The 22283-nt window shown below is 49.2% G+C and overlaps 5 protein-coding genes across 5 annotated transcripts; 3 read left to right on the top strand and 2 right to left on the bottom strand.

Annotated features, from left to right (window-relative positions):
• Positions 1-1380: 1380 nt before the first annotated feature.
• Positions 1381-3119, top strand: MFIFM68171_02085 (uncharacterized protein; the record flags this gene model as incomplete). The annotated part of the gene is made up of 2 exons (XM_071057507.1): positions 1381-1696; positions 1759-3119. The coding sequence occupies 2 exons, from the start codon at positions 1381-1383 to the stop codon at positions 3117-3119; spliced, it is 1677 nt and encodes a 558-aa protein (XP_070913608.1).
• A 503-nt stretch (positions 3120-3622) lies between these two features.
• Positions 3623-4503, top strand: MFIFM68171_02084 (uncharacterized protein; the record flags this gene model as incomplete). Its single annotated transcript, XM_071057506.1, has 2 exons — positions 3623-3674; positions 3833-4503. The coding sequence occupies 2 exons, from the start codon at positions 3623-3625 to the stop codon at positions 4501-4503; spliced, it is 723 nt and encodes a 240-aa protein (XP_070913607.1).
• Positions 4504-4578: 75 nt separating this feature from the next.
• On the bottom strand, positions 4579-5155 carry MFIFM68171_02083 (uncharacterized protein; the record flags this gene model as incomplete). The annotated part of the gene is made up of 3 exons (XM_071057505.1): positions 4579-4630; positions 4875-5033; positions 5085-5155. 3 exons carry the CDS (start codon positions 5153-5155, stop codon positions 4579-4581), a joined length of 282 nt encoding a protein of 93 aa, XP_070913606.1.
• A 1423-nt stretch (positions 5156-6578) lies between these two features.
• MFIFM68171_02082 (uncharacterized protein) lies at positions 6579-7811 on the top strand (the record flags this gene model as incomplete). The annotated part of the gene is made up of 2 exons (XM_071057504.1): positions 6579-6936; positions 6997-7811. The coding sequence occupies 2 exons, from the start codon at positions 6579-6581 to the stop codon at positions 7809-7811; spliced, it is 1173 nt and encodes a 390-aa protein (XP_070913605.1).
• A 912-nt stretch (positions 7812-8723) lies between these two features.
• MFIFM68171_02081 (uncharacterized protein) lies at positions 8724-9230 on the bottom strand (the record flags this gene model as incomplete). Its single annotated transcript, XM_071057503.1, has 1 exon — positions 8724-9230. One exon carries the CDS (start codon positions 9228-9230, stop codon positions 8724-8726), a length of 507 nt encoding a protein of 168 aa, XP_070913604.1.
• Positions 9231-22283: the final 13053 nt, after the last annotated feature.

The following is a 22283-nucleotide window of genomic DNA, read 5'->3' as shown; positions in this document are numbered from 1 at the left end:
CGAGTCCGCTTGGCAATATAGACCGCACGTTGACTTCCCATGTTTTCAAGCCACATGTCCGCCCTAAGTTGTCAAGTCGAAGTTAGTCGCGGACGGCTAAATAATCAGCAAGCGCGATAAATTACCTAGCTGATATCAGGGCAGCAGATGAAGCTGGCCCCGTGCTCCTCGACCTCGGGTCTAGGCTTGGCTACCTAGAGAGTAAAAGAGGGTTATAGCGCAGCCGTAGTTGAGTTTGAGGAAGACTTCTGCATCACTGGTGGTGGCGTAGCCATACCGCAGTCCAACCTGTATCATGTAATTAGTCGATGCGGTCTTCCCTGGCATCAAACAGAGGCCCGAAGCGTAGGGTAGCTACGCCGTTTGAGACGAAGAATTTGCATGACGGATCTATGAACATGGAAATTGCTACGTAATCATAGATAAAGGTACCGGATTCTTTAGAAGCGGCGGCGGACAGCAGTACAAACAGCTGGGCGTCTTTAGGTAGGTAGATTTGATGTTGGAACCGACATAGGTTGAAGCACCGGATCTTGGTGAACTCAGCGTAAGGTATCCAATATAGTAGTTCTAGCATGATTGAATGATGTGGCCATATTCTGGTAATATTGCTTGATTGTTGATTGTGTTAATGGAGGGAGAAAATGCACTATTTTGGAGGTTGGGCATCGTCTAATTACAGACTCATTTGCCAAGGCTGTCCAAGTAACCTGTGCCTGGGGCCTTCGTTCCAACAATTGCAGCACATACAGTACATGATTGGAGTGGCAGCTTTGCGTTGCATGTTTACTGGTGGCTCGCGCTTCTGCGTTGAGGGGTCTCTGAGACTTGCAGCGCTGATCAGCTGTCCATTACAGGTACCCTTACAGGCTTGAACCTACCTAGGTACCTTAGCCAAGACGGAAAAATGGTATTTGTGCCCGGCCGATGGTCCAGCCATGTCCCATGTCAGCTCTTGTTTGTTGTCAATCCACTCCGGCACAAATCGTCTCTCCTCTCAGGCTTACTGCCTTCCCCCTCGAATGGCTCCCCACAGAAGCAGCTGGGGGAGCATCGCCGAAAGCTGGATCGTGTACTTTTGGCTTCGTTTTCTCTATCGGGCGTTGGTCGCTGATCCAATCCAAAAAGACCTTATCGATTACCTATCACGCATACTTTCGGCTCCTTATTGCGGATTTTGTTTATCCAGTCTGCCGCGGAGAGCGTTTCCGTGTCTCATCTTCCGTGATGAACGGACTCCGGCGTGTAGCACACAATTGAAGACTTTCAGCTTGAGAGCTATCCGAGTTTCCGGTTGGCGTGGCTGCAAAGTCTGCGCGGTGATATCGAAGGCACTATATCGGCGCTTCCCAGCGCGCGGAAGAATGGAGATCATGTCGAATGGTTTTTGGTGAATATCGTAGGGAGGGATGGGACCGGTATTTGCCCAGTTTCTACTTTGTCTCGGACGTGGCCTCAGCCAACCCCGGTCACCTCCCGGACACGTTCGTCAAGAAGCATCCAAATCCCCGCGCGCGGACCGACCCTCAGGCGTGTGTGCGATCCTTGGAATACTGGATGGACAAATGCGCACAACACCATGACATGTGCACACCGGCACCCGAACCGCCACTTCCAACCAGGGTCCTCAGGATCACCGACCGAGGCCCGACTCAGCCTCCGAAGGGGAGCCTCATGGTGTCGAACGGGATGTGTGGTGACTATATCTGTCTGAGCCACTGCTGGGGCCATATTCGTCCTGATTGCCTTACTACCAAGGCAACACTCCAGCGGAATGTGACCGAGGCCCCTGGTCTACCCTTCCCCAGACTTTCCAAGACGCCGCTGTGTTCACGAGACTCTTGGGCAAGGAGTTTCTACGGATCGATTCCATCTGCATCGTCCAGGACGACGAAGATGATTGGCGGCGCGAGGCGGCCAGCATGTCTGAAGTGTACGGCAACGGCTTCCTTACCTTGATGGCTACCAAGGCAAGGGATGGGCGCGACAGGCTTTTCAATCCGGAGCCAACCCTCCTGGCCGTCGAGATTCCGGCTCCCAGTGGTATTTCTGATGCGCCGGGGCAACTGTTCTTTCGCGAGATGACTGGGTACCACTTGGGTTCGATCACGTTGGCCGGAGACTGGACCTCCACCGACTCTGAAATCCACCCGCTTCTTCAGCGCGCTTGGGTGTTTCAGGAACGATTCCTATCGCCCCGTGTCGTCCATTTCACCGCCGCTGGAATCGCTTATGAGTGCGTTCAGAGATGCTCGTCCGACTGGAGTCCCACGGACTCACCCGCGCCTAGCAAACTCGTCCGGGGCTTCTGGGAATCCCCAAAGGCCCCCGCCGACAGGAGTGCATTTTCGGGGTTATGGCATCACATCGTGGGCATGTACTCGGAGCTCAACCTGACATACGACCGAGATAGGCTCCCGGGACTGGCCGGCATCGCGAGGAGGTTCGCGGCAAGCAACGTGCAGCCGGGGCGCTATCTAGCCGGCGCGTGGGAACATACTTTCCGCAGCGATCTCATGTGGTACCGAAAGGGCGATTCCAGTTCGGCCTACGGCAGACCTCCTGCCATGTCAGAATGGATTGCGCCCAGCTGGTCATGGGCGTCCGTGAAGGGGTGTGTGATATTTCACGCTATGACGTGCGACCTCTCGCTGAAAGAATACTGCATCCAGCAACCCGGCGGCGCTGGGAACGAGTTCGGCAGTGTCTCTTCCCTGCGCGTCAGAGTCTCGACTCGATCGCTCTCTGGGGTTTTAAAGCGGGCGGAACCGGGCCACTACGATTATCTATGCAAGCTCGATCTGGGTGTGGGTGCCGGCAGCATCGAATTCTCCGTCAGCTATTCCAGCTTTCAAGAAGATTTTCTCAGTGACAGGGGTGTTGTGACCTGCATTCGCGCGATCGAGGACACTTCGTACCCACATCAGCTTGAAAACAGGTGCGAGGGCTTGCTTGTTTTGCAGCTGGTTGATGGCTCCTCGGATACCTTTCGTAGAATCGGTGTGCTTGGCTTGCAGCGATCATCCTCCTCGGTAATATGGGAAAGGCATTTTAAGACTGGGGCTGATCTGGCGAGGGCTTTTCAACAGCAAGAGGAGCGGATCATTGCATTAGTATAAATCAAGGTGTTTGGCAAAAAGCCAGGCAGCAGAGTGTATCTTGTACAGTACAGGGCAGGTACCTTAAAGGGGTCCGAGTACGTATTAGTTCAAAAAATTACTGACAGAGGGTAGCGTTGTGCTGTAAACGGACCTTTTCTTCCCCCTACACTAGACAATGTGAGGCTCGGCATAGAAAACGCATCGGGCCAGTGGGAGCCTTGCTTTTCATGCGTTTCGCTGACTACCAACCAACCACAGTCGGTATTTCTCTTCTGGCCTCAAAACCTAGGAACCAGAGGTCCATAGCTGGGTTGGACGTGGCGCACCAATAGATTTCGCGCCCGTATGGTACCTACTCGAATAGCAACCATACGCCGAACTGGACGATTTGCTGGTGGCATTCACGCTGTGCGGGACAAGTTGACGTGCGGGGACTTGCGCACGGACCCCCAGGGGACTTAGCATTCTCCGCATGGGTTTAGTCTGCGACCAACACTCTCACTTTCTGTAACAATCTCGACATGTCGCGACCCTTTGTCCCCGTTACCGACAATACAGCCACACAGCACGAGGGTACTGGCCACTTGGCTATCAATGATACGTTTCTATACCGTATCTTTACCCTCCTCGCGCTTCAGACCACCGCACGGTTCTACCGACATGATGGGCCTGCGTGCCCATTTCCAAGCACCTTATTGTCAAGACGGGACCGTTTGTCCACCTTACCGAAGCCGCTACCATGAACTTCGTTGCTGCCAAGACTTCCATTCCGGTACCCCACGTGTACTGCTCTTTTATCCACAAGAACCGGGCCTTCATCCTTATGGAGCGGATCCATGGACAGTCGCTCGCAAAGGCCTGGAAGATCCTATCAGATGCTGATCGCGAGAGCATCTTCACGCAGCTTCGGGGCATGATGAAGGAGCTAAGGGCGCTCCCACCAGCTCCAGATACGGGGATTGAGAGCTGTAGAGGAGGCTCTTTACGGGACTCCCGCATTCCTAGATTCCGGCCTAGGTTCGGGCCGTTCAGGACAATTCAGGACTTCCACCTCTGGCTCCGCGAGTATCTCCGGCCAGAGGAGCATGCAGACCGCCAAGATGACCAAGACTGGAAGGACATTAAAGAAATGGTTGCTAAGCAGGACGGACCGTGGCCCCCCCCCGTCTTTACGCATGGAGACTTAAACCCCTTCAACATCTTAGTCCGTGGCAACCGAGTCGTTGGCATCATCGATTGGGAGTTCGCGGGATGGTATCCCTGCTACTGGGAATACACTTCCGCATGGTATGGGAACCTGACTCGGCAGGCTTGGCAAGATTCAATTGCCAGGTTCCTTGATTCGTACCCCGTGGAGTTGAGGATGGAGATCACACGCCAGAAGTGGTGGGGGGAATTCTAGGAAGCGGTTTACCAACATGGAACATCGTGATTCCTATTAGGACTGGTCTCCCAGACGCAGCAACGTTCCTGCAGTCTAGGGCACAACTTCTCTCCCTTCAAGCATATCCCATGTCGGCTTCGGCGACCTCATATCTATCGCCGCTTGTATACCTCCCTGCTATTGCTTTCCTCGCCACGTAATCGCGAGCCAGTGCTTCGATCTCGCCCCAGCCCAACTGCGAGGTCCCGACGGCCTTACCGTCCTTGGCCGTCCGTGACAAAGCGTCAGCGATCCATGTGCGGCAACGCCAGTTAGGATCGTTTTGGACCACGGGCGTCGTGCGAAGAATCTCGACGAGCCGACTTTCGTCTTCGATCTTTGGCAATCACAATGCGGGCGAGGAGATTGTTGGTGTGCTCTGCGCGTTGGCCAACGGGACTTCCTCGTACACCCAACCCTGGATTGGATGATTCTTGACGTGGTAACGCATGCCGGGAACCTGGGGCTTGTCCTCGACCTTGGGACCGATGAGAAAGCTCCAGTGGTACCTGTGGAAAGCCATGAGTTGGGGCTAGGAGACAGGGGAGGGGCTTGACCACCTTCGTTCTTCATTAATGACGACTCCACTGGGGTACAGTGCAATGTACAATCTTTTCTTGTTGGAAACCATTCTTATGGCTCGAATGACTAGGGAGGAGAATAGGGAACAATGCCGAGGCTTGAAAAGGTTGGAGATTTTAGGTCGATGGTTGTCTGGCGGGTTAGACGGACTGGCTGTCGTTTCATGATTATATAGCCATTTGCTGTCGTTGTTGGCGTCTCCGAAAGACCAAACCCTGTTGGCCTTGCACCGGGACAAAATATGGATACTAGTTCGGGTTGATAGCATATGGTTCTTGTTGGATCGTGATTATTGGGCCGTGACATCGGCCGGCAACTATAGTAGCGGACCCATGCCCCGCCTATTTTCGTTTGGCGCGCGCGAATACCAACAAGGCCACCAAAGTGAGCCACGTTGCCTGCCTCTTTCACAGCGAGAAGGTTGCATTCAGGGTACATCCGTCTTAGCAAGAGGAGTCGTGGGATTCATCGCTGCATTTATCGTCGCGTGGGCTGCACGAAGACGTTTTGCGGTTTCTTTTGCCGCGAGAACGGTGCATACAGTGGATGCGGTTCTCAGCTTTCGAGTTCAGCGAGAGAATGCAGGAAAATGTGCCAAATTGGCCGCACTCTTTGCACTCGCGAATATAGATAATTGGGCTTATTCCAGATGGCATCCACCATGATGCTAGCTCTTAATGTACCTAGCTCAGCGTACAACCCAAGTTTTTGAAGCTGTAATTTTGAGATATTACTCTAGAGGTTCAGAGAGGTTCCGAATCGCAGCAGCGAAGCACGCCGGGCGCGAATGTCATCAGAAGCTTGTGTTCTTCACATTTAAACGACGGTGCTGGAGCGCAAGCCACGATGAGGCGAATACGGGAGCCGTTATCCCTCAGAGGTTGTGGCACGTGCACTACAGGGGCGATATACACTGTAATTAGTATTAGAGGGTATTGCACAGGCCGCCCAGCCCTGTTTTTGAAGGTAATCAAGAGGCCGATTTATATGCATTGAAGAACAATACTTTACCGCGACACCCAAGCCACCATTTAAAAAAAAGAAAAGAGGGCTCTATATCTCTTCTGATTAAGGTAAAAGTTTAGTAGAAAAAAGAATTTTTTAATTGGTTTATGGTAGGAAAATCTGAACTGGTTTTCGGAGGGTTGAAGGCGGATTTCGTGCAAGTCCCCAGCGCGGTAAATTGATTGAAACCAATTGAAATCACCCCTGTAGTGCACGGGCCAAAACCTCTGAGCAATTTCGTCTCCCGCGAATACGAGGTGCGGCCGCTTTTAATTCGTCCAACGGACGGGCCAGTGATATCGCTCGCCTACAACCAGGGCGAATAATAGGATGATTCGACTCACGTGAGCAGTTTCGGCTCATCCTAGGTGGGGTGGTTTTTCGGGAAGGTGTATTAATTAATCATCTCAGTTGAAGGTCTGACCCCAATGACGATACATCACGGCCATCAGTCTCCCAAACACGCAATGAACCCAACCTCATCCACTCCCCCGCCAAATCTTCCCGGCAATGTACCAATTTCAATTCGCTGCCGCTATCGCAAACCTTCTCACCCCGAATCAGTATATGTTCCGTCCAACATCGTCAAGCGTATTCTGTTCCGCCACCCTGGCTATCCTGACACAAACAATATCTTGTTCCCGCTCTCGGCCCTTGATGGTCCTGGCGGCGTGCATCATGAGACGGCGCGCGTCGCTTGCGCACTTCTCGCGAACTCAAGATGGGACGGCTTCCTATCTACAACGCGAGATGGCCCTGCCGTCCTCGCGGGTCCCGACGATGTTCTGACAGAGTCTGATTATTACTTTCGGCTGCCTGACAGTGGTAATAGCCTCATCTAAACCTAGACTCTATTTCCGCTAATGGTTTCCTCTGGCGTACAAGTTGACGAAAGATATCCTATCGTCCCTGACTTTGCATCCTTTCGCTTCCCCCACGACAATCTCCCCGATTCTTGGCTCCACCCCAACTTGGCTATTCCGACGGCAACAGATCAGCCGCGGGAAGCAGGTTTCGCAAGCATAGTCCTCGCGCGCGACGTCTCGTGCCGGTTAACAAATCATTCATTGGGTACGGAGAGCGCGCATCTCGTCCCGCGAACCGAGTATTCCTGGTTTGCTGATAACGCGATGCTCCGCTACGCTGAATGGCCCGATCGCATAACAACCGACGATCCACGAAACATTATACTCCTCCGCTCTGATGTCCACAAACTCTTCGACGCGCGACGTTTTGTCCTGGTACCCAAGCAAGGGGTTTGGACTAGCCATGTTCCGTTCGGGAAGCCCGACGATGAACTGATCGCCCTTTACCACAACGTGGAGTTACAGCCGCTAAAGCAGGTCGCGGTTGAGTTTCTCTTTGCGCGTTTCGCCTGGGCCATCTTTGCACAATGCACGTTCATCCTCCCCGGCCCGGTTGCCCGCTCTTTGCTGGTGGTGCAGGCCCAAACATTCGCCCAGGCGGTGCGTGAGATGTCGGGGGATCAGTACTTGGCGGAGTTTGGACCGCGCAGCACCAGCGGCTCACAGAGTCGGAGCAAGAGCCCCAAGAAAAGAGTACGGGAGAGTAATGCACCCGATGATGACGAGGTGGAAGGTAGCGAGGAGGAGGACGAGGAAGAAGAGTTCAGGGGCCGCCCGTATAAGAGGTGGTGCGACGGTATCCGCAGCGCATGGGCATTACCCTCCCCGGCTTAGCAGTGGGCCGAAGGCCGAGACGAGGGCTTTGTTAATTAGCTTCTTCGCTCAAGTACGTAGTTTCCTTAGTGTTCTTTGACTTGTAGAGATTAATGAATGCCCTTAGATGCTCGACCTTTCCGCCGTGCGGGGGTAACCCATCGCTCTCTATCTCGACACTGCGCAGACTGATGAGGAAGCGGAAAAGGGCTACATTTACTCCCTGTATCGAAACGAGCCTTGAGTGCCCATTATTGTTGGCTGGCCATGCTCCAAGGGTATAAGCGCGCTGCAGAGGGTTGACCTGGTCTGCGGGTTGAGGTTGCCGACGCGGCGGCTTCGTCTGATCTTGGGTTTCTGCACGGGCCACTTTCCCCTCCATCAACCCCGCATTGTGGGGCGGGCACGCGGACAGCATGGACAAAGATGTCGTCGGATTTGTATACGTATTCTCGATCACAGGTACGGAGAGGAACAAAGGGGAGAAGATGGCGAGCACGTCAAGAAAGCCATCAAACAGCGAAGGAAACAGAATTTTTATTGAGAGCGTAAAGAGTAGCGAGTTTTTTTTTTTTTTTTTTTTTCCAAGAATTTATCGTATGAGGGTTGTGAATATAAGAGGGGCGTTGCATGCTGGGTTTGTAAGAAAAAGTCCAGGGCCTGTAGATCGGGTTGAAGTCCGGCGAGGCGATGACGTGAAGTCGGGGGTAGCTGTGATACGGCGTCGGCCGGACGGGTGTGGTGGCACTTCGTGGGGAGGTGTGGGGACTGCGGATCTGGCGGGGCCGTTGCACTGCAGCGGAGTGCAGATTCGAAGGTGCAGGGCAGGCAGTGATACCACCATCGACGTCGACGCTTCCTCCACACTGGTCTGCAGAAATTCTGCAGGTTCCCCTCTTTGCCCCTGCAGGAGGAAAAGACAACTCGACTACCCTAGGACGGGTATGCGGTGGTCGATCCCGGCGGCGGCGTCTTCACTTGACGGCGTGCAATGCCATCCGGCCCTACAAGTTTGACGCAGCGGGGATTTGGGTATGTTGGCACTACGCCCGAGAGCGTGTGGTCTTGCAGATAGGGCGGTTTCGCATCCCAGCCGTGGAGCTCGTGTTGGCGTGCGACGAAGTCGTTGACCTCGTCGCAAAACCCTTGGGTACACACCTTGACAAAGGAGAATTTCTTCCCATAATCGACAAGAATAACGGGAAGGTCGACCTTGTGGTGTGCCGTGGCCCAGTCGTAGTCGTCATACCAGACGTTGAAGGCGAAGATGGTTATGCGTTCCCATTTTAAGATGGTCATGAGTTTGGCGCGGCTCGCTACCGGGTCGATGCCGAGGGTGCTGCATGCTTTGGCAACCACCTCGTCGTTCCCAAGCGAATAGAAGGGCGATTTCCTTCGTAGAAAGACGGCGATACGCATAGGGCTTTCTTTCTGGAGCATGTCGGTGACACGCTGCGACGAGTTAGAGGCATTCAGTAAAAAGCAAATCTGCCGAGAAAAGCTCTTAGGCTTACCTTGTTGAGCGGTAGTTCTTGGGCCATTGTACGTAACTCGAGCCTGGCGGGTCGCGAATGGAGAGCGAAGCAAAGAGAACTGAGGGAAGCGCCCACAGCTCAAAGATGGAGCATCGGTTGATTGTCGGTAGAATGTATTTAGGTCATGTGCTGTACAATACATACTGCACTGTACTACAGTATGTGCAGCACCGTGGGTTGATGTTGGAAGTTTCAACAACCACACGTCCACGCTATCATATTAGAGACGGACCTCACTTCGTACGCAATGCAGGTCATGGAGGCTATTGAAGTGATTGATTGACTGGTTGCAGTTCTCGCTATGTATGTGCGAGAGAGTGCGGACGGACTAAGAACCTAGTAAAAGCGTCTGTGTGCCCAGCCCCAGCTTCCGAACGAGCCTCCCTTTTTAGTGTAGCACTCACTCAGAGTCGCTGTTGTCTGGAGGGGTGGCATAATTGCAGGCTTGGCAAGTGCCTTTCCGCAACACCGTCCAGCCTGTGGCTTGAAGGTCACTACAGAGATTCCCGCAGTTGTCATCTCGCCCCCTGGCCAATTCCGACTGGCAAGTCCCATTCTTGCCCGTGCAAAAAGTCTTCTTCCAAGTGCACATCTGCGAGCGGCGTTAGCCCAAGTCCCTATCAGGTTATCACTCGGAGCAGCAATATTGCCTTCTGGTCTGGTGGTCGCTGCGATTGCCGGATACACAGGTCTTGGTCTTAAATTGGAGCTTCGCTTTGCTCTCTCAGACTGGGAGATCGTGTCCATTTTAATAGTTCAGACGCAGGTCTTTGAACGTTCACGCGACATCCCCCCGGGGGGGGGGGTATTTTTCGGCCCCGAAGGAGACGCACGTTGGCCGACTTATCGACTACGGAACCGTTGCACGGTCGTGCTCCGGGCTCCGTCTCTCCGGCTCCCTGTCTGATACCGCCCTGCCGACTACCGCTGTCAACCACCACTTCCTATTTACCCCGCACCGCATTCCGCCAAGAAGAGAATACAAACGCGACAGTAAAGAAGAAAGTTGTGACACTCAAGGAAAGAATGTGAGAGAAAAAAGCGCACATTGGCTTGCAGTAAAAACACTCAAACAGACACTGTGGAGGGAGTCTTTGGACAGAGAAATATGCCGGTTAGCCAGGAGGATATCGAAGATTGGGGGCGGGGAGTTGTGATAGCATCAATGGTTAAACTTCACAGCAAATGCCGGGTGTTGCCGGAAACATTCAGCAGGTGATGTCACTGAAACCTCTGCAGAGCATGACTTGGATCGGGCCCTGGCGATCAACCAGCTTGTTGGATGAAGCTGGGATGACTGTTTCGTCGCTGACATTGCAGTCCAAGAGAGCTCCCTTGGACGAGGGGGGCGAGAAAGCTAATGGCAGTGATGAGGAAAAGTGTTGGCTTCATTGCGTATAACGTGGCTAAGAGAGCGAGGAATATGGTAATGGTGGAAGTTGACTTGGCTTAGATAAGGCTCTGTTGGGAATGGCGAATAGTTCGGAGAACTAAACACTAGGTTATGTGCAAAGCAGAAATGGCACCGCTGGCGGCTTTGGAAGTCAATCTAAAGTATCGGACGCAGTCTAGAGAGAAACCTGGTCGATTCTGTGTCATTCTACATTGTTATGGTGAGTTGGGGAAAACAGTCCCCAGGGATCAGGATCCCTCTGGCCAGAGGGCCACAGTTGCCAAGATGGTGCCCCGGAGCCGGAACTGGCCGTGGGCCCATTTTTCTTTCGCACCATAAGGCCGTCCTGGCCATTGCTCTTTAGACAGGACAATCAATTCAGAACTTTTTCAACACCTGTTACGGGCTCAATTGACGAGCTTCTTTTGCGTGCAAAGAGATCTCCCTCTGACCAGAGGGAGCTCTATCTGCACATGTTGTTTTGACCTTGTTTAGGCTGCAGGGACCCAATTTGTGGTGGTGTCGCCTGGCCTGTCTTGTCTCTCTTGACTGTCTGGCACTTTGGCCATCTTTGTCCTCCCCCTTGTTTTGATGGGAATGTGGGTGTAGATGTGTGTTTCTGCACCATTTCAATGGTCTTGGCAAAACTGGTGGCAGTGAATAGAGGAGACAACAGAGCCGTGTATAGTAGTTTTGTATATAGGTAACGTATATTATAAGCGAGCCGTAAATATAAGCGAGCCGTAAATATAAGCGAGCCGTAAATATAAGCGAGCCGTAATTTTTCTACCACCCCACCACAACTTTCTTTAATTACACAACCACAACACTAGGAAATAACAATAGCTGAATTAGAAACGGATGAATCAGACAATTCTGCAGCCTCCTTGCAAGTGCGTGTATTATGGCCAGGCTTGCCGCACACGCCACAACACTGAACCTTCGTACGAGACCCCCTTGCACCACTACCACTTTATCGTGTTTCCTGGACTAACTGCTTCTCCACAGCCTTCTGATCTAGTAGATCCTGTGCCTCTTGTACAGTAAGTGACCCTCCAAGCCGTATATGTGTTTTTTTAGCTCTCTGTCTCTTACTAAGCTTCTTATTGGCCTTACATAGTACAGAGTTCTCTGCACGAAGAATAGCCACCTCGTGCATTATTGCTATCGCTCCTTTGGTAAATTGGTCTACAGCAGTGAGTATTGAGGTTGGAGAGCTACCCTGATGGTTGGAAATTCGAGTTTTAATAAGCATTGACTGTGAGGTAGCTTCTCGAGGGTTGTGTGGCGTTTGGGAGACCTAAGGTAGTATGGTAGCTAGGCTTAAGGCTAGGGGTATTGGGGTTCGAATACGTATATCCAGCTTGGATATTACCCTCTCTGGGTCATACGGCATAAAGCCAGCCCCGGTAAAGCCCCCTTGGATATTCTCTTCTATAATCGAATTAAAAAACGCTTCTCTAAACCCATAGAGAAACTCCAGCTTACTAATATATATGATACTCATCCGCATAAACTACTCAACCTAGTCGCTATATACCCTCTTCAACGGCCCAAAATAACCAACATCTAATAGCTGAACTAAGTGTGAGGAGTATAGAGGCATATAAAGTGTTTTGATATTGTGTTTTTGACAGTAGATCTCGAATTCTTCGGAGTGGTAGCTCTCGTAGCTGTCGAGGATTAATAGCCGATATATACCCTTCGTACGAGATGCTGTATACGAATTGAAGTACCGAATCTAATCTATGTCTTTCTCATTTATAGTCCAGCTATTGTCAGTTATTACAATATACTAGGTAGCTAGAAGGTTGTATTCTCGATACCAGTTGGCAAGGTGATACTATATAGCTAGGATAATAAATAGTAGGATAGCCTAGCCTTGAGCATTTACCCTCTAGATAATGTCGCAAACTACTAACTACACTAAACACCCAAAAGGTGAGGAGCTCCACGATTGTTAGTCGTAGAATGCTAAATCTGCATTTTATCTGATACATCCCCTCAGCTCTAAAGACATCCTGAGGGTTTAGGGCTGGAGACCTTTTGCCTCCTGGAGACCACCAACTCCGTTTACCCGCACCTCGTCTTGAGCTTATGTAAGGTCTTGGCGCTTTTCGCCGGGTGGCAGATCTGCTCTACGTGGGAATCGAACCCACGACCTTTTAATCAGCTAGCACTAAAGAGGTACTGAGACTCTTAATTGTCGGATGTACAGCATCTCTGAACGTTCGGAGTTAAATTTAGGATAGAAATTCAGGATCGAAAATTGAGGATATCTTGTTTTCTTCCTTGTCTAACGGAGGTGAACTTCCTTCTTATTCCCAATTTCCTGGACTACGGAGACCCGGGTTGACAGGTCTCCGAGAGATCGGATTACACTTATCCGAGTCATACTAATCCGGATCACACTGATCCGGGTTCGTGTTTTACAGATCTAGGATCCAGCTTCCTGACCCTTTTGATATATAACCCTTTTTGACATACCCCCTCAAATTTAACCCATCAAGGGCTTGAATCTGGACTTCTCTTTTGTAGACTGGGTATCTGCGTTAGCCCTAGTTGCTTGATAAATCTTTGGTGCAAGGGGTAGTTAAGAGCCTTGGTTAGTCCGTCTGCTATTATCTTGGCTGAGGGCGTGTATTCCACCTTGATTTTCTTGCTTGCCACTTCCTGGTGCAACTAGTGGTTGTGAATATCCATGTGCCATAGTCAGGTCTAGAGGGTAGCCACTTCAGCCGTAATAAGTTGTATAGTCTGCTGATTGTTATACTGAATCTTGATACAGTGGTTGTCCAGTTTGACTGATAGTTCAGCCAGTAGTCAGCTTATAAAGAGAGATTCTTTAGTGGCTTGTGCTAAGGCTAGTAGTTCAGCTTCTGTAGTAGATGTGGTAATGGTTTCCTGTTTGTTGGCTCTCTAACCTACAAGCCCACCAAACAACTTTATAGCGTAGGCCTAGGAGCTCTTTTGATTAAGGCTGTTATTGGTAAAAGAGGTATCGCTTGCTACTATGTAGTCGTTATTACCCCCTAACTGCAAGGCCAGTATGCGTATGTGGTATAGGTAGTGGAGGACTTAATCTACAGCTTTATAGTGCTCGGGGCCAGGGTTGGTATTGAATCTGACTAGCCATAATACTGTAAAGGCTATATCAGATCTCGTGATTATAGCAGCGTATAGAATAGATCTAGTCTTCCGTTGGTAACTGGTGGTCAACGAGTATTCGACTTTACTATTGTACAGCAACAATTCAGTCGTAGCCATTAGGATCTTAGCTGTTAGATTCGTTATAGCCAGGTTAACAATCTTGCTAAGGTAAGCTGTTTGTAATAACCAGATCAAGTCTTTGGATCGGTCTCTTATAACTTCAATACCTAGGAACCACCGTAAATCATCCCTACCAGTAAGCTGGTATTTCTGCTACAGTAGGTTGATCAGGGTCTGGGCGTCGGCTGCTTTTTCCTTCTTGTAATCTAGGACAATATCGTTGATGTAGAAGAAAATCAGGATTCCGTCCTTGATCAGGATACAGGGCTCGTGTAGGACGACCTGGAACCTCACGGCTAAGAGAGTCTTCTTCAACTCCTTTTGCCAAAGTAATGGTGATTCACGGAGGCCGTATAAGGCTTTCTTTAGCTGTAAGACCTTACTAGGACTCTTATAGCTAGGGGGCATCTGTATATAGACAACGTCTTCTAGGGTAGTGTTGATAAAGGTGTTGACTACATCATACTACTTTAATTCAAGGTCGAACCTAGCCGCGATAGCTATAACGATACGGAACGATCTTGTAGCGAGGGTAGCTATATAGGTCTTCTATACCGATAGTCTTTATTAGTCACCCCTGACAACTAGCCTTACCTTGCACTTTTTGAGAGTTCTATCTTCGTTATATTTGTAGGTATATACCTATATACAACCCAAAATATCCTTATCTTCTTTCTGTGGTTCTTGCTAGTCGACCTCGGCCCAATAATCCATTGCAGTATTCACTCGCAAATGATCTTTTTCGGCCTGGATAAATTGATCCTTGAATAGGTAGTCTTTGAGTTGGTAGTGCCACCTAGATAGAGGGGGTAGATCTTGGCTGTGGAGGGTTTGTAGGTCATTAGGCCGTCTAGCAAGTCGTTATACCATTGCCTTCATGACTATCTGGCTATTACGCGTACCGACCGGTTACTGTAATCGATCTGCTATAAAGGCAGCTATCCAGAGTTTGAAAGTTGTATCTAGATCAGCTTAACGATCGGTTTGTCGATCGGTTTGTTGGATCGAAGCCGTAAGTAAAGCAGCTGGTAGCGATAGAGAAGGTGTAGGATATAGCTCGAATCTTGAGCACGTGTATAGAAATTGCATTTCCTCTTCAGTCTTTTCTTCAGCTAGTTCTTCTTCCTGGTCGGCATCCAGTATCGGCCGTTCAATAGTTTCTTTTTCTAGAGCTGTAGATCTTGGTATCTCTGGCTCAGGTAGTTATATAGTTGTAAGAAGGTAGCTCAGCTTATTAAGTTGGATATATAGGTAGTTGTCCTTTAGGGTTTGGATATTCCTATTGAAGATTTCCTTTTCGTTAAATGCTACATCCCTTATACTAATCACCTTATTGGTTACTGGGTTCCAGATTCTATAGATATTTGAAGAGCTGTACCCGATGAGGTAACCGACCTAGGCTCTTAGCTCCAACTTTGAGTTCCATTGCCGAAGATTTTTAGGCCTTTTGAATACCCCCTTTTGAGCGCTTATTGTTAAGGCGAAGGCTTTACAGCCGTAAGCTTAGAGATAGGCCTAGTCTGGCTTCCTGTCTTCTACCACTATACCATCTCTGTGGGCAAGGTAGGTATAGAAACGATCGTACGGGGTCTTCTAGTTATAGCCGTATTTAGAGGTCCGATTGTACAGGTAGACTGCAGCTCTGGCAATCTCTAGCTAAAGCATTGCTGGAAATTTGGTACCGGCTCGCATTGCCCTGATCTTTTCTGTGATCACACCCCCTGAGCATTCGGTGCCTCTATTTTGCGCTGGCGTATTAGGTGCCGAAAGCTCGACCTTAATAAAGCGTCGTATGAAGACGGCCTTGATAACTGGCTAATAGAATTCATTGTCGTATTCCACTACCTTGGGCTGTATCTAGTGTTGTTGCTCTAGGGTACTAAAGAAATGGTCGAGTGCTGAAGTAATAGATTCGGCCTCTCTGTCCTGAAGATAGTAGTCCCAGGCTAAGCCAAACCACCTGTCGATTATCAACAATAGATATCGGTAGCCGTTATACTCTTCCTTGAAGTCGAAGAGGTCTATAGCAAATCGTATCTCTGGGCCTTCGTTGTAGTCTCGGAGTTACCGGCGAATTTAAAGCTTGGTCTTGGAGACTCCACATGCCTTACATTCGACTGTAGTGGGCCCTTTGATTCGTATGCCTTGTGTGTGCTGGACTAGGTACTCCAACGCCTGTAGGCCAGGGTGGCCAAGCTGTAGATGCTACAAGTTGGCGATCACTTTGCTGGGCTATCTTTAGGTGTATATGTTGAACCTGTTACAGCGTATGACGAAGGCTACGTTGGAATAAATGTGAGATAGGTCTTCTAGGACAAACTGGTCGTATCGATCTACTAGGTAGCCAAGGATAAGGCTATTGGACCTCCGTAAGCAGTTGTTACCAGGATTTATATCCCACCAGATACCTTGCTTTCGCAACTGCCGTAAGGAGACTAGGTTATAAGCGAACCTAGAGTAGTAAGCTACGTCTCGAAGCTGTAAGATATAGGTGGCCTTTCGACGGCATTGCCGTATCTGTAGCTATCGGGGCTGTAGTTGCTAGTGTCTCTGAATCTGGATATCCACATCTCTATATCCTTGAATAGGTACTGAGCTGTCCTCGGCCTACATATAATCGCCAGGCTCGGCCTTCTTGAAATTGTTGAACTTGTCTCTTCGGTTAAAGATATAAATAGTAGTTCTAGAATCTAGGATAGCTGAATTCTTTAAAGGATATTCAGTTGTTAAGAAGGCTGTCTTTGCAATTAGAAAACTGCTAAGGCAGCGGCCGATTTTCCGGCCTAGTCAACTCTATGACTCTATCTAATGCCTCAGCTTCTCGACTTCTTTTTGCAACGTCGGATCCTTCAAGGCCTCGTCGGCTCTGACCCGAATATAGTCTCTTTCGACAAAGCTTTCGGGTGCTATTTCTGGAAAGGCATAGTAATATCTTTGTAGATAGTGGAACTGGCTATAACAGGCATATATGGTTATGATGGCTGTGTCTAAGGCCTTCCTTGGCCCTAATTTAGGTCTTTTGCCCTCTAGGGTCTTGGCTTTGTTTTGCCGTTTTTTCGGCCTGCCGCCATCAGAGCCACATTGTTACGTTCGTTGACCATTGTTTTGTTCTCCCCTATCACTACCAGGGTTGACTTCGCTATCAGAAGCGTTCTCCTGATGGGCCTCTTTCCTACCTTTTGTGGGACCACCTTTTGTGGGGGCAAAGGAAGGGCCAAACGAGCCTTTTACTATCTGGTGACCACCTAGTCTGCTGGCCTTCATTGACTGCTTTACCTCCTCCCGAAAGTCGTTGGCTACCTCTCGGTAGGTTAGAGTTAACTACAATGCCTTTGCTCCTTTCGCTAGCTTGTAGGCTATAATCCAGTAACGTGCGTGATAAGCGAGCCGTAAAAACAAGCGAGTTGTAAATTTTCTACCACCCCCTCACAGCTATCCTCAATTACACAACCACAATACTAGGAAATAACAATAACTGAATCAGAAACAGATGAATCAGACGATTCTGCAGCCTCCTTGCACGTACGTGCATTATGGCCAGGCTTGCCGCACACGCTACAACACCGAATCTTCGTACGAGACCCCTTTGCACCACTACCATTTTGTCGTATTTCCTGGATTACCTGCTTACCCACAGCCTTCTGATCCAGTAGATCCTGTGCCTCTTGTACAGTAAGTGACCTCCAAGCCGTATACGTGTTTTTTTGGCTCTCCGTCTCTTACTAAGCTCCTTATTGGCCTTATATAGCGAAGAGACCTCTGTACGGAGAAGAGCTACCTCGTGCATCACAGCCGTCGTACCTTTAACTAATCGATCCACAGCAGTTAATATTGAGGTAGGAGAGCTGCTTTGATAGTTGGAAATTCGAGTTTTGATAAACGCTGACTGTGAGGTGGCCTCTCGAGGGTTATATAGCGTTTGGGAGACCTAAGGTAGTGCTATGGTTAGGCTTGAGGCTGGGGGTGTTGGAGTCCGAATATACATATCCAGCTTAGATATTACCCTCTCTGGATCGTACGGTATAAGGCCGGCTCCGGCAAACCCCCCCTGGATATTCTTTTCCGTAACCGAAGCAAAAAACACCTCTCTAAACCTATAAAGAAACTCTAGTTTGCTGATATATGTGATGTTCATCCGCATTAGCTGTTCAATCTGGCAGCTATACGCCTTCTTCAACAGCCTAAAACAACTAACATCTAATGGCTGAAGTAGATGTGAAGAGTGCGGAGGCATATAGAGTGTGATAATATTGTGTTCCTGGCAGTAGGTCTCGAATTCTTCGGAGTAGTGGCTATCGTGGCCGTCGAGGATTAATAGTCGGTATTTACCCTTCGTACGAGATACTATATAGAAATCGAAGTACCGAATCCAATCCATGCCTTTCTCATTGGTGGTCTAGCCATTATCGGTTGTTGCAATATACCAGGTAGCTGGAAGGTTGTACTCTTAATACCAGTTGGTAAGGTAATATTGCCTAGCTAAGATGATAAATGGTGGGATAGCCCAGCCTAGAGCATTCACTCCTTAGATGACTGTAGCCCACTCTCGATTACCAAACTGGGCCTATTTAGCCCTACTACGGCCATCAGAGGTAGTAACTACTATAGTAGGGATAATGATGCCCATTATAAAGCCGGTCTCGTCGAAATTATACGAATCGTTATCAAGGATACCGTACTTGGCCTTCGTATTGTATATAAGTGAAAACCACTTGCGAATAATCTCTGGATCTTCGCATTTAGCCCTCTAGTAATCGTATTTACGTGTAAAACGCGTCCGAAGTTCTGGCTAGCGCTTAATAAAGTTATGAGCCTAGCGTTTGCCGACAGGAGGCGCGTCGCGTTCGCGTAGCAATCGGTTGGCCATATCTTCTACATAACAAAGCCGAGGATAGAATACACGCGTATATAGCTCAACTATATATCGAACAATCGTTTGCTCTTCCAAATCCGTAAGCTTGTGTGAGTTGGCTGGAATATCGCGTCGTGTAGGCCGACCAGCACGTCGGTCGCGGAGGGTATTGTAGGGAACAGAATAGGTCTTTGCTGCAGTAGAAAGACGAAGTTTTGGGTCTTTTCTAAGAGCTTCGAGGGCTAGAATTAGCCGCGCTTCATTTGACGGCGATGGCATGTTTTGTGGTAGAGGAAAACGTCGCGAAGGGTAGAGAGGGTGGGTTACGGGGAAAATTTACGGCTCGCTTGTTTTTACGGCTCGCTTATCACGTACGTTAGTTTATGATCGGCTTTACCGTATTAGTGAAATCCTGGAACCAGGCCCCTGTTGATAAGGCCTCGGGAACTTTCTTCCTTTGGGTGTTAGAGAGGGCTTGCTCTCAATTTTCGGACCAGGTAATCAGGTACTTAGGAACTCGTGTGAGAGGTTTGATGGCTTGTCGGTAGGCCTCGCGGGTGTCCGAAAGAGCCTTTTCGTCACTAATCCCGGCTTGGGTTTGAAGAGCCGAATACTATTCTGAGATTGTCTCGGTCGGGTCGTAGGAAGTAAGCTGGTAATGTAGACTAACTGTCTTCAGAATCCACTGCTTCAGCCGCTCGATCTTATTGGTTTGTTGCTCGTACTTCTTGAGCTCGGCTTGGTAAATAGACCATTCGAACTGGAAGATACGAAAACTGTCTGCCGTAAGGTCGTCGATTCTAATTGCTGACATAGTTGAACCCGTTGCCAGGGTTGCTGTCTGGTCGTCCTCAACCACAGATTCGGTACGACCTCTAACCGTAATAGTTGACTGGGTAGGGCTTTTGTGCTTGTGACGTGCTGGGTCCAGAGCCATAGGTTCGCTGAGAAATGGAGTAAGACCCTGAATCTGGGCCCATGTATTGCTGGCAACGACCTGGGCTTGGAACTGCAGGTTCCAAGATTCCCAGTCGTCGGAACTGGTCAGGTAGACAGTCTTATCGTTGTTGATAGCAGTCATCTTAAATCAGGTTCAGAGATGCTTTTAAATGTGCTTCCTTTATTGGCTGGCTTAATCGGAGGTTGAGTGAATGAGACTCTTAATTGTCGCAAACTACCAACTACACCAAACACCCAAAAGGTGAGGAGCTCCACGATTGTTAGTCGTAGAATGCTAAATCTGCATTTTATCTGACAGATAACAGTAGCCCACTCTCGATTACTAGGCTAGGCCTTTTTAGCCCTACTACGGCTATCTGAGGTAGTAACTACTATAGTAGGGGTAATAATATCTATTATAAAGCCAGTCTCGTCGAAATTATATATATCCTTATCAAGGATACTATATTTAGCCTTTATATTATATACAAGTGTAAACTACTCGCCAATAATCTTTAGATCTTTATATTTAGCTCTCTAGTAGTCGTATTTACGCGAAAAACGCGTTCGGAGCTCTGGTTAGCGTTTAACGAAGTTGTAAGCCCAGAGCTTACCGACAGGGGGTGCGTCGCATTCGCGTAATAACCAGTTGGCTATAACTTCTATAAAACGAAGCCGAGGAGGAAATATACGCGTATATAGCTCAGATATATACTGAATAATTGTATTCTCCTCTAAATCCGTAAGCTTGTATAAGTTGGCTGGAATATCGTGTTGTGCAGGCCGACCGGCGCGTCGGTTACGGAGAGTTTTATAAGGAATATTATAGGTCTGTGCTGCAGTAGAAAGACGAAGTTTAGGGTCTTTTCTAAGAGCTTTAAGGGCTAGGATTAACCGCGCTTCATTTGAAGGCGGTACTATATTTTTTGGTAGAGGAAAACGTTGTGGATATCAAAAGGATCAGGTGCCAAAGGATCAAGATCATAGGATCTAGTGCGGGAGCCAAACCTATGTATTCTATTGAGCTAAGGAAGACTGGCAGCTAACTGCGTGTGAGGGTCAAGGACTCAAGGGTAGTAGGACCAGAGTGCCTGGGTACGAGCAGTGCACGCGCAACGTAGGAGCAGAGTGCTCGTTAGGGGTGGGATGGTGGTCTCATTGAACTCTATCTCTCTTCTAAGTCCTGTCTTCCACCCCTCTCCTTATACTCTACGATGACAGCGTCTGGGCTCACTTACCCCGCTCGCTGCCCCGTCATCGACCTTGCTTATACGCTCCTTCGACGCTCCTCTAACGTGATATCCTCGCCCTTCTGGCCTAGCGTTGTTGTTGCTTTTGTGACCCTGCCGGCACTACGGCTTCGGGGCTTCTGTCCTGCGCCCACGCCGACCCTACCCAGCCGGTCCTCACAGAGCCTCCCTCCTTCCGGGCTCCTGCCCTTAGGAGCTATCCGGGCTACGTGCCCCTTCGTAGGTAATACTGTCGACAATCTTGTTTGCGGGCCTTGTACGTACTAGCTGCGTGGTTGCCCGCCCCGCGTAGCGCTCGAGGTGCTAGATATTGGGATACCGCCTATAGTGCTTTCTCGCGGTCCTCGAGTTGCCACCGCGTCGTCTCTCCTTCCTTGCCTTCCTCGCTACGTAGGTACTTATAGCCACCGGAGCTTGTTATTATGTAGACGCTGCGGGTTGTAAGCGCGGAAGTATCGGGGTTACTGCGTTATATAGTACAGCGATTGTTTAGCTATGTATTATTGCCTTCCCTTGGTCTCAATAATAGTGTATATACAGCCTTAATAACTTAGAAGTAAGGAGAGAGGGTTTTTGCTAAGAAAAGGAAGTTAGAGTAGGTAGTATAAGGTAATTGTATTTAGGTTGTATAGTCGTAGCAGGGAGACAGCTCTGCCCTTGCTTATTATAGTCGTCCCGGCTTAACTATCTCGAACTTCCTTTATACTGATCTTTCGCTTTATTTTTAGGAAAAGTAGAACCTCTTCTAGTTCTGGGTATAAAGAGGGCTTTTCTCTCCCCAATTCCTTTCCTCTCTTTTTCCTTATAGTCTTGCTCTCGTAGGTTATGCCCTTCTTACTCCCTTACCTTTCTATCCTTTACCTATACCTTCTGTACTTCTCTGCCGCTTGTTTTATACTTCTATAGTTCAGTCTACTGACTGCCTGGTATATTGTAGTCGCCGTCTCTACCCTCGCTACTCTCGCTCGGCTCTCTCGCTCTACTCTCTATTCTCTATACTCTACTCTCTATACTCCCCCCCTCCTCTACTTAGTCCGCTATATCGGACAAACGCCCTATAAGTAGCGCCCTTGTTACTCTTATAGGGTCTCTGTATATATTGATCCTTTCTTAAGCTGAAGATAATAAAGAGCCTAGCGATCCCTCTAAGAAGTCTAAGGCTGCTCCTACATCCCCTGGCTCCTTAGTAGGTTCCTGATCCTCCCTTTTCCTATATTCGCTACTCCTAACCTACTTCTCTAGGCCGAAAACGAC

This window comes from Madurella fahalii (genome assembly GCF_045866475.1).
Source record: "Madurella fahalii IFM 68171 DNA, scaffold_1, whole genome shotgun sequence".
Classification (NCBI taxonomy): Eukaryota; Fungi; Ascomycota; class Sordariomycetes; order Sordariales; genus Madurella; species Madurella fahalii.
Note: the sequence above shows the minus strand (reverse complement) of the source record. Positions and strands in the feature narration are given on the sequence as shown.